At 46.0% G+C, this 12,349-nt stretch overlaps 1 protein-coding gene across 1 annotated transcript in view; it reads right to left on the reverse strand.

Annotated features, from left to right (window-relative positions):
• Positions 1–1,811: 1,811 nt before the first annotated feature.
• KCNC1 (potassium voltage-gated channel subfamily C member 1) overlaps positions 1,812–12,349 on the reverse strand; it is a 76,704-nt gene continuing 66,166 nt past the window's right edge. The window contains exons 3-4 of the mRNA XM_069073153.1: positions 6,182–6,370; positions 1,812–3,287 (exon numbers count right to left, since the gene is read on the reverse strand). Of these exons, the coding sequence (XP_068929254.1) occupies positions 3,223–3,287; positions 6,182–6,370 (254 nt within the window). The 3' untranslated portion in view covers positions 1,812–3,222. The remainder of the gene's footprint in view (positions 3,288–6,181; positions 6,371–12,349) is intronic.

Raw genomic sequence — 12,349 nt, forward strand, 5'->3', positions numbered from 1 at the left:
CATTTTGTGTCAACTTAATTTTGGCGAATTAAATCCAATTCTGAAACTCATTTGTTGGGAATGGTTTTTATTTTTTGAAATTTATGAAGTGGTGAGAATGATTCCAGATTTGCCTATCTAACATAGCAGTTATGAAGATTGAAGAAGATAATGGAGGTAAAAGTATTCCCTTGTGTGTTAAACCCCAAGTAAGAGATTATTACTATCATAAAGGAGGAATATCCCATATACACCCCCTCCCCACCATCAAAGGATGGCTACATCCAGATATGTATGGGTGTATACCCATATATAACAGGGTATGTCTGGTTGGTAAATCTGGATTATCATATCAGGTCATGGATCACTTTCTCAATCTTCCTTAATTGATCTGTTCATGAGGTATGACAGGACATAGGACAGTTACTGCAAATGCCAGAGTGGTCAAAGGTTATTCACTCCTCTGGAAATTCGTGAGTCCTGGGGAGGTCCCTTGCTCACCCTCAGAGGCAGTATAGATATAGAGGAAAGACAGCCAAACAAAAGAAGGAGGGACCTGGGCTCTAGTCTTAGTTCTATCAATGACTGGCTTGGTGATTTTGTCCATGACCCTTCATCTTCTCTACCTCTATTTCTTCTTCTGTAAATGATGAAGTTGGAGTAGATCATAACCTTGCTCGTGTGGCTTTCTTTTCTAGACCTCAGTTTCTCTACCTGTAAAATAATGGAGTCCGAATTTCCCTACTCTCTAGTTCTAAGAAGGGCTGGTATCCCCTCCCCTCAAGTTGTTTTTTTTTCTTTGTGTGAACCCAGGTAGGTAAGGGCTAAAGTACTGTGTAGCTGAAAGAACACTGGCTTTGGAGTGAGATCTAGGTTCGAAGCTTGTCTCTTGTCATTTACAACCTGTGTGACCTTGGCAAGTAATTTCTACCCTAGGTCTGTTTTCCAGTCTGTAAAATGGGGGAAGGGGTTGGACTGGATGGTCTTGAAGGTCCTTTTCAGCTGTAGATTTTTGATACTATAATCCCAGAGCTATGTATGTAGGAATTGTTTAGCAGCTTCCTTATGGTGCCTTAACTAGGGGATAGTGGAGGGGGGCAAGAAAGGGAAATGGTGTGGGCATTATGTAAACACAAAGAAGGGTGTTGCAGGGTTCAGAGTAAAAATCTCCCCAGGGGTGGGGAACCTGTGGCCTCGAGGTTACATGTAGCCTTCTAGGTCCTTGGGTGCAGCCTTTTGACTGAGTCCAAGTTTTACAGAACAAATCCCTTTATTGAGGGTGTTTCTATTCACTCAAAGGACCACACTTGAGAACCTAGAGGGCCACATGTGGCCTTGAGGTCACAGATTCCCCACCTGTCATCTACCCCATAGGAGATGGAAACACTATTGGGGAGCAGTAGGCTCTGTGAGGATTATGGGTCCAATCCTCTCCAGTCTTCTTTACTCTTCAGAATTGCCTTGCAACTGCCTGCATCTCATCCTTCCTGAGCACCGCATCTAGAAAGAGTTAAGTCCATCCTGCCCTACAGAATTGAGGAGGCATTCCTGGAAGGAGCTTCTCCTCCAGAGGTGAGATTCTCCTCACCCACTATATGGGACCACTAACTAGTACTATGGAAGCCAAAGACCAAGCCGCTAAGACTACGAGGATGTTCCCCCAACTTGATACTGAGAGCACCAACCCACCTGCCACAATTTATGATTGGTGAGCTTTGGGGCCCTGAGTGACCAATAGTGCTGGCCCTGGAGGTGTTGCTGCTTGATTGAGAATGTGTGTGAAGGTAAAAGTTTGAGATTTTCAGAAGGTAAGAAAAACCCAATTCAGTGAATCAACTCAAAAGTCAACTTTTTATTATTGAGGAGATGGGGTGAGAATATTGAGAGAAAGGGTCATTTCTGTCTTTGCAGGAAATGCTGGTCACTGCTCATGAAAGCTCAAGATGTTGCATTTTTTTAAAAACTATAGCATTTTTTCCAAAAATATCATTTCTTTCCCCTCCCCCCAATTTTGTAATCAGACCAATGTCAAGGTACTGTCCTATTTCTAATGGGAAAATATTATATTTATTTAAGATTCAGAAGTGTGTCTCTGCAAACCTCTGATTTCTTCAAGAAACAAATCTGCTTTAGACTATACAGCAGGCACGGAAACCATGAGACAAAATTTATTTCATGCTAGAGTTGTTTTGCATAACATGGGGCATGCATCTTTACTGTGAAATGCTAACTGCATACAATGCTGGTTGTCTTTTAATAAATCTGGAGGCAAGTTTCTCCCCAGTAGTCTCCTGATCTTTGAGTGGTCTCCTGATTTTTGGGTTCTCTGAGTCCCGTTGGCAAAGTAACACTTGGAGAATCCAGACTCTACTCATTATGGACAATTTGCCATGAAGGGCACTCACGTTGGATCTCTACACCAATGGAATACAACAGAACCAGAGCTGGGAAATTGGTCAAGACTATGATATGTCATCATGGTCCTGGGAGAGGTCCATGGGTCACACACATGCGGAGGGAAACAGAGAGGGAGGATGGTGGAGGTGGTGTATTCTCACAATTCTAATTGGATCAAAGTTCTTGGTGGGTTTCCGTAGGAGAGATGAATTATGAAGGCATGGTCAATATGACCGATGACAGGCCGATCGCCTTTTTTTTTTTTTAAACCATTACTCTGTATCTTATGTACCAAAAAAAAAAAAAACCCCAACAAAAAACCAAACTAACAAAAACAAAAACAAAAAATGAAGAAGAAAAAGAGGAAGAAGAAGGAGAAGAAGAAGAAAGAACCATATAGGTTTGTGAAGACTTCACAGTCTGGCTACAACAATGTATGTAAAAAGTAAAAGAACATTGAAAGAAAAATATAGAAACTTCTTTCTGATTTTTTGCTTCTACATGAGTCATACAATTGTAGGTTTGTGGTTTGTCTGTTTTTCTGGTTACTTCATGCAAGTCATGCTAAGGAAACCCTCCCTCCCCCTTAACCCCCCCGAAAAAAACAAAAAACAAAAAGCAAAAAAAAAAAAAAATCAAAAGAAAAGGAAAAAAAATCTTCTACAGTTTGTTACCATTGGGTTGCAGAGAAAGCCTATGTCCATCCTAGAATAAGGCCCCCAAAACCACGCGGACTCATCCTGCAAACCTGCGTGGCGGGATTGACTCTGTCCAAGGGTGAGGAGGGGCTGCAGGTCCACCCAGATGTTTTTTTTAGCCACCAGTGTCCTCGGTCCTCTGGCCTTGTCAAGTCACTCTCACTGCCTCTGTTGACATATACTTAGCAATGACAGGACTTTCTTTGCAAAGATCTGCATGTAAAGAATACAATCAACACTTGAGCTTCTCTCCCTGCCCTTGGCTTTCCCGGGTCGCTGCTTACTTAGTTGTTAAGGAAAGAGGATGAGGAGGGAGGAGGAAGAAGAAAAGGGAGGAGGAGAAGAAGGAGTGGGAAGAAAGGGGAGAAGGTGGAATAATTACATGCAGAGGCAGATATCATTCTCTCCAATTGGATTGTTTGGTCGTTCCCATGTAGTCAACCAAGCTGACACCTCTCTGTCTCTGTCTCTCTGTCTCTCTCTCTCTTCCCTACTATTTTTCTAAACAATGCTTACTCCTTAGGATAAATTCCTGTGTTTCTCTCATACTGTTCATAGGTTCAAATTTCATTATGGTTCCTAAGGCTCAGAATTTTCTTGAGAAACACAAGTCTCCTATCACCAGCATGTATGAACATTGCCCTAAAGCTGACCCCTGACCTCTGACAGCAGACCATTGTGGGCTAGGGGATGGTCACCTGAAGGCTGACTCTTCCTCCCCACCCCATCTGTGACAGCCAGACAGATGTCACCAATCACCAAACATACAACAGCTACCTAGTGCTATCCCCTATTCAAGGAGACCTTGGCATCAGGACTGTGCAGCCTCCAGTTCAGGCCACCTCTGTGCTACTTTAGGGGGATATCTGTTCCCTACTGCCACCAGGAGCTCCTGGGATCACCAGCTGCTACAAGAAAATGTGGCATCTTCCAGTCCAGTGTCCCCTTGGTCACGTGCAGCACAGCCAGGGTTGAAGAGACAGCAAAAACTATTTCTTGAACTTTTTATTTTAGACCATTCTCAGTTACTGATCCAATGTGCTATATAGGATGGAGGGGCTAGGAGCCCAGGATCAGCTGAGAGCTAGACAGGAAAAATGAAAGGGTGTTGCCCCCAAAGTTAGGCCCTCTGCTTTCTTCTTTTGGCTGCCTGTGCTGCTGAGGCTTCAAGGCAGGGCGTGTCCTTCCTTAGGAGAAGACTAGACTCCAAGGACAGCATTGGATCAACAGTGAAATGGGCTAAGAATAAGGGCTGGCAGAGGCCAGGTGGGCAGGCCTTCACTCCATCATGCAGTGCCATGCTGGGAAGAGGTTCACTGGAAGCAGGCTTCCCAAGGCCATCGAGGCAGAACCAGGAGGAGGCAAGGAATGGGGACATTCTCCTAATTCAGAAAACAGCGGGAATCAAGCAGGATGATCGCTTGCACCCATGGCCAAAATGCAAGGGTCCAGAGAGCTTTTCCCCAAGTCTCTGCGGAGATGCTACCGATTGCCTCAAGGCTTTCTGCTGTCCCTCTGTTTTTCATTTTTGGTTTAGCCATAGTGAATGTTTGAGCACCTGGAAATAATCCCAAACTACTCCAAGCTGTTGCTCAAGGGATACTCCCCCACCTGCCCTCAGCATTGGAGAGCCCAGGGAGCATGCACCAGTTAGGAGGCTGTTACAGACATGCACATCAGTGACAATACAAAGGACAACTAGTCAATATAGCACCACAGGAGGGAGGCTGCCCCTCCCCCATTCTTCTCACCTCCCCTGGACCAACCACATGCCAGTGCCTTGGAGTCTTCAGCCCAAAGTACTGGGTATCATTCCCAGCATTTACCAAATGTAGCTCCCACTGGTGGCCCACATGAGAAGCCACCTGGTGCCACCGGTCCCACTTCCCAGCTCCTGCCATGCTTAAGCCATGGGAAGAGGCACCTGGATCCTCCAGGGCAGTCAAACTGGATGCCTGATTATAGGCAGAAAACTTCAGTGGAGAGACTCCTCACTTGGAGGGGGTAGGGCCTCACCGAGCCCAGGAATGGCCAGGTCTTATGCCCTCCCCCCTGGAGCTTGTCCACCTTTGAGGCATCTGGTATATCTGACCACTTTCCTGAACCTATAGCAGAAGGCACGGATCCCTTCCTGAGTGTTTCGTTGTTTAATCAGGAACACATATGGATGGCCTACCAAGGGCAGCACTGTTCCCAGGACTGGATCTAAGTTCTTCCACCCCGCCCTCCATCCCATCCTACAAGACTGTATCTGCAGGTGCTTCAGTGGTTCATGGAAATGAAGGGTTCTTGTCTTCCTAACTGCAACATGATGCCTGTGGGACACACAGAGGACCTCAGGTCATCTCCCTTTCCTGTCCCCACCTTTAAAATTTGTTTGTTTGTTTGTTTTGGTGGGGGAAAACAGATTTAGAACCAAGGAGGCCTTTTCTGGAATAAGTGGCCATGGCCCCCTGACCCAGAGAGACTGCTGTTGCTGAGCCCTCTGAACCAGGCTAGACTTGGCCGAGGCTTTCCCTCAATGCCAGGGGAGTTCAGTTTCCAGTGCATTTGTTTGATGGGTGAGACCCTGTGATTCGCCCATGGGAATCCTCCTGGGCTGGACCAGGAAGGCGAAAAGTAGCCCAGTAGACCAATCACTTTTTCTTCTCTTGCCATCTGTCAGAGCAGCTTGGAAGACCCAAGGCCTCTCAGCAAAAAACTGGTTTGCCCCCATGCAGATCCTTTCTGGCATGCCTCTGGAAGATGGCACCGAGTCAAGGTTTCCTCCAAATATTCTCTCTCCCCCTTCCTTTGCAACGTGGCCAGCTAGCATGGCTGTGCATGGAGACTGAGTTACGGAGTTCCTTCTAGTATTCCATGTTAAAGAAATGAATCAAAGCATCCAAGTGCAGACATAAGGTTGGCTCTCTCTCCTCCCTGTATCCCTCCCTGGAGGTGTCTCTACCACCCCCTTCTCTGCCCCTCCCTGCCCCACCAGAGGGACCCAGACTCCCCTTCTCCCTCCTCCCTCCCCTCCCCTTCTACAGTGAGGGGGCAGGCAGGCAGTCCTCTTCCCCAGAGCACCGGGCCCCTAGCCCAGCATCTACTTGACCTCCTCTACATACCCTTTCTCATTCCTCCACCAGGCGGGCACGGGTACTCCCCGGTTGATAAGAGGAAGCAGGGTCCGTATCTCTCGCGGGTGCCCGAGCGGGTAAAGGGCAGGCCCTCATCGGGCGTGAGGGCCTGGTCTATGTGGGGGCAGTCTTCGTTCGCCAGCGCGGCATTGGCCACCTCCCCGTTCAGTTTGGAATCTTCAAACATATAAGCAGAAGCTATTGAAACACTCAAAACCATTTAGTGGGAGGGAGGAAAGGCTGTATGTCAGGGAGATAGCTGCAAAGGGAGCATGGTGGTCCGAGGCACCATAGGTCATCCCTGTCCCCTCCAAAAATCCAAACAGGAGATGGACAAGGGGGACGGGAAAGGCACCAACTCTATTGTGCAATAACAACCTCCTGGCCCACAGAGAGGGCCGGGTGAGGGTGTGCTCAAAGTTTGCAAAAAGATGAGCAGTGTGATTGGGCCGGTGGGCTGCAGAGCTAATGCTGAGGCCAGAGTCCAGCATAGGGCAGATGGCACAGAATGGACACATGAATGGCTTACAGGGGCAGCTGTCAGACATAGATCTCAAGGAAAAAGACAAACAATGGATTGGGGGGAGTGGTGGGCTTAAATCCACCACCCAAGAAAAACAGAGCTTTCCAGGCTCAAATTCCAAATTCTGAAGCCATCCCCTCATAGAACCCAGGCTAGTCACTCAGTCTGCTACTTTCCTCTGTAGAGAACAGGTCACACAATGCTTCATTCCCACATAGGCATAAGGTCAAGTCACTGAATTTGCTCCATCCCCAAACACAGACCAGTGGAGCTGCTCAGTCCTAAGAATTATCCTGGTCATTCAGTCTCCATCCTTCCATAGAAGCCAAGCTTATCACTTTGGTTTGATCAATACCCCCACAGAGGCTGTACATGTTATTCAGGCTTCTCTATCCTTAACATTGGTCCAACAATGGATCAGTTATTGAGTCTGATTGACCCCCTTGACCCCTGTAGAGATCAGACCAGTTTTCAAATGTGCTGTCTCCCCATAAAGACCAATCCAATTGGTTCCACCTAATAGAGACCAGGTTGTTAATGCAGTCTTTTCGATCTGTCTAGAAAGATCAAACCAATTGCTAGTCTTTCCTCTCCCCCTATAGACTGAGCCAGTGGCTTTGTCTAGAGACTTGACTAGTTAGTTATTTAGTCTACTCTGACCCTGCCATAAAAACCAGATCATTAACTCAGTCTGTTCTATCCATATGTATAAGAAACTGAGGTCTCTCAGCCCCCTTCATCTCCTTATAGAGATAGAGTTGGCCATGCATAAAATCCTAGACTTGTAGCCTGAAGGGACATTAGAGACATCTAGTCCAACCACCTTACTTATAGATGAAGGAAAGGTAAAGGGACATGACAGAGTCCCACAGTAAGTAAGTGGGAGAGCCAAGATCTAAATACAAACATTGGGATTCCAATCCAACATTCCTTTCACACTTCCTCTGTGTCTATTCTGCATCCTCATGGAGACCAAAGAGGTGTCTCTGTTGAATCCTTCCAACCATCACGATGGGGCTGACCACTCAGCCTAATTCATTTCCATCAGCAGGACTAGACCAGCTATTCATTTGGGTTGTGTTAGACACCAGAAAAAGGTGTCTATTGCTGCTGTATCTCCCTACAGAGACAAGGCACTGATTCAGTGTACCCTCCCTACTGCCCCACCAACAGCACCAGTACAGACCAGGCCAGTCCTGCCTCATTTTCTATCCTTACCCACAGATTAAAGGGCAAATCACTTAGTCTATTCTATCACACACAGACACTGGATTGGTTATTTGATTAGCTGTGTCCCCATGAAGAGATTAAGGAGATAACCCAGTCTTCTCTCTCTAGACACCAATTTAATCACTCAGACAGCTCTGGCTTCCCATAGAGACCAGGCTAATCACTCCATCTAACCCCTCCCTCTTTAGACTGGACTACACAGTCATTCTACTTAATCCTTTATAGATACCAGTCAAGTTGCACTCAAAATATTGTATATATACAGATAGATTGGGTTATTCATTCCCTTCTGTATTTCTCAAAACAACAGGTTTATCGCTTAGTCTCCTCTCAGCCTATCAAAACTAGGTCTGGCCCTCAGTCTGCTTTCTAGGAAGAGATCAGACCAGTCACTTCATCTACTCTTCTACCCAAACAGACCCAGTTTCCTCTGCCACTCTATTCCTCTGGCTGCCCATGCCTCCCAGTGGCCTCTGTCACTCAGGATACTTTGAACAGGAACAAGGATAATGTATGAACGAGGTTGTGACAACAGAACATGAATTTGGGAAAATAAATCCATTTTCTGTGTCTCCTCTTGTGAATGGTGCTTGTGAGGTCAGCACAGAATGGTAGGTGTGGAAAACAAAACAGCCGCCAATGGACTTGAGAGAAAGAGAAAGATGAATTTCAGACCTGTGTTTCTAGGGATGTCTATGTAGTCCGCTCTTCACAGCCTGCCTCATTTACCCAGGGCCAGAGTGAAGGCTCAGGGTTCAAGACTCAGGGATGGGGAATCCTTGCCTTAGGTCAAGGAGTTAATGGGAACTAATTGTGCTTGATTTCTTATGTTGGAGTATACTACAAGCCTGGATACCTCTTTGATAGCCACTCTGATTTTTGAAAGAGGCACCTAGTTGTGGAGAAAGGGAGACTTTCAGGTTGGAAAAGGTAAAGAGAAATAGCTAAGGTCCCTGCCTCTGGACAGGCTAAACTCCTGCTGGGAGCTTACCAAGGACCTACTACAACCAAAACACGGTGGACCTTTGGTGATCAGTGAAAACAGCTATAAAGGGCCCAGTACTTGGCTTTGGTTCTGTGGGCAAAAGGCCTAAAGCAGTCATACCTGCCACTCAAAGTCAACTTTACAACCAAAAGTCAGAAAGAAACAGGCAAATCACCATTAACACTGGGTGGGTTTTCTTTGTTTGTTCTCCATTATTTTTGGTCCTCAAAAGAATTATTTGTTTGGAAAGAATGGTTTGTTTTGGGGAAAAAAAATCTCAGTCTCCAAGCTTGGCAGAAGGAAAACATTAAAATAAACTACCCCAAGTTTGCATGCCTGAAACTCCCTTTTGGGAGAAGGAAAAGAGAAAAGGGGAAGTTAGTATTTTTTTTCTTAAAAATTAGGAGGGAAAAAGTGATTAATAAAATTTCCCCAGGTAATTGATGCTATTCTGTAACCTCGCACAGAGAAGGGATACCATTCCGTGCACACATCATGTAAGCCACAGAGAAAGGACCCCCTCCTTTGCACACATCATGTAAGTACACGCAGAAGGGACCCCCTCCCTTGCACATATCATGGCAATACACACAGAAGGGACTCCCTCCTGTACACACATATAACTACAAAGAGGCAGTCAGTCAAAATAGAAATGGACCAATCAGATTTATTAATAAAGCAAATCCAAAAAAATCCCATTATAATTTTGGAAATTAAAAAAAATCTATTGTACAAGATCTTAAAGCTTTTCACTTACAGTGCATTTCTTGACAATTCACATGGGTTCCACACCCCTATTTACTCTGAACAAAAAAGACCCAGTTACCAAGGTAACTCTGACATCACATGGTACTGTGCTTGGGGTATTTCTGAGATATAGTGTATCTCCTCTTGGCAGTGTGAGTGCACACACGAACATGTGTGTGCACAAGTGTGCATGCACACACATGTGCACACACAAACATGCCCCTGCCCTATGGCATACCATGGACTTTGGCTTGGCTTGTGTCTGCCTTGAAAACTAAGCTACCTCCCAGGCCTTCTGTGACAGGCTGGACTGGGCTACTGGCTTCCTCTACATGGATCTGCTGTCCTTGTGGGGTGACCTCTGTTGTAGGGCCAGAAACTACCCCCACCTAGAGTGGCATGAGAAGTGTGGTTTCAGAAATGGGAAAGGGGAAAGGATTTGCCCTGAGAGCTAATCTCAGTCCCTGACAATAGCTGCCCTAAGATAAAGGTTCCATCTTTATTTTAGTTACAAGGGTCTTTATGGAAAGGACTAATGAGCAAGGGAGGTAGCCTTATTAGATTCCCCAAAAGGGAAGGGAGGGAGACTGGACAGAATGGAGAGGTGGTTATTTTTGGACCTGTCCCTGCTGGTTGGTCCAGTCTTGTTGGAAATATATGGGGATTGAAGAAGGGGTGGTAGAGAGATTGGGAGAGTAGATGTTTCCTTCCAGAGGTCCACAGCCTCTGGGAATATACAATAAGCTCCCAGTGTATAACACATAGACCTCTTTTTTCTATGCATTGAGGAATGAATTTTCTTATGAATCCATCCCTTATGGAGTAGAAACTTTCAAACCAGCACCACCAGAAACAGATCCTAACATATTTTCCTGGACTCCATTCCTCTCCTCCTGCTGTCTTTCCTAGGTAACCCATGGACCACAAGATTCTAGATTTAGAGCTAGAAAGAAACTTTGAACCTATCATTTTACAGATGAGGAAACTGAGGCACAAAGCGACTTGCCCACAGGTAGTAAGTGTCTGGGGAGGGATTTGAACCTGGTCTTCCTGACTCCTTTATGAAACTCTGTTTCCCAGGGTTTCCAAAGACCAGATCTCCACCTACTTCTCACTTTCTGCCACTTGTGGAAATAATTATTGGGTTTAGAGGGACCCAGATCCTTGACCTGATTTTCTGAGCCAGAGTCACAAACCAACTGGGACCTGTAGTAGGATGATCTGGGACCCAAGGTTACGATCATTTCTAAAGACTGGGGAAACCAAGGTTCTGCCATGTAAGGAATATTCCCAGGACCTCATTCCTACCTCCACTCCCCATGCTCCTAGTTTTGCTCCAGGTATAAGGGACAAACAGGGATATGAGAAGGAGGTTATGGCAGGAATGCAAGATCATTCCTAAAGCAGAACTAGCACTTCTTGTTCTTTAACTTGACAACAGAAGGCTCCCAATGCCCAGCAAATATTGAATTTTTTCCATGCCTACTCTTTATGTGCTATTTGAATGTGGTTCTGGCCTGAAACACAAAGAGAAGATGGGACATATGAAATCAGCATCCTTGCTCCTGGACCCAGTTTCAGTTAAGGTTCCAGCAGCAGCAGCAGCTCTGCATCCTGGTAATCAGGTCCATGTCAACAGCCTGCTTCTTACTGGGACATTCAAACCGCTAGGTCTGGCTCAAAAGGAAAAACCCCTGGCAGAGAAGGAGCTTTTCTGGAGGATGGATCCCTCTCCCTACCCAAATGATCTTTTTAGGACTCTAGGAAAGAGGGTTGGGAAGTAAGGGCTAGCATATTCACCTCTTAGCCCCTAAAATCTCAAGCCAAGCTCCCAATACCTTTCTCAGGACCTTGGCATTGGAGCTCACTCATTCTCTGTACTCCACTGGGAGTGGATCCTAATTGATTAGTCAGACCAGGATCTCTCGTGCTGATTGTCAGATTATTAAACAGTATCCTGCCATAGGTAGCTTGGGGCTTTGTGTGGCTGAAGATAGAGCAAGGAGTAGGGAAATGGGTTGGACTGGAGGGCTAGTCTTTATAAATCAGACTTCATTTGGCGGCATCTAACAAGTTGACAAATACGCTCTGGGTGGGGCAGGGGGGGGATGGGGGTGGTAGTGGCCATGAAGAGTGAGAATGAATGATTGATCCCTGAAGCATCTTTTTGGAGGATGATACTTGACAGGCAAATCACCTTGATTTGTGTCAGTTGGAGGAGGGAGAAGGACCATTACTCTTTTCCTAGTCCCAAATATGACTTAGAGAGCTTTAGAGAACGGGATGGTCAGACTCCCAGGACTGTGGAGCCTATCATGACATCTGAGTTGTACCAGGCATTCTGTTGAACAATTCAGTCCAATTCCCTCCTGGTCTGGGCTTTGGGTCTGAGTTGATGCTTTGGGCTCTTTCAGACACAGAGCCCATAGAGGGAACTTCAGAGGGACTATAGGAAACCATAGATTAGGGATATCCCAAACCCCAACAGAACACAGGAAACTACAGACCAGCAACAGTGAAATGGTTACATGAGTGAAGTCTTAAAGAGATGGTTTCCAGGCTTTGAAATGGGCTGAGATGAGCTTCCATGGGAAGGATCATTTTTTTAAAACTTTGGAGCAACAAATACAACTAACTGGGAGGGCCAATGTTGGTCCAGGCCAAGGGGGGT

Source organism: Petaurus breviceps, unplaced genomic scaffold, assembly GCF_028583685.1.
Source record: "Petaurus breviceps papuanus isolate PSGF00001 unplaced genomic scaffold, PetGlider_PUasm1.0 140, whole genome shotgun sequence".
Lineage (NCBI taxonomy): Eukaryota > Metazoa > Chordata > Mammalia > Diprotodontia > Petauridae > Petaurus > Petaurus breviceps.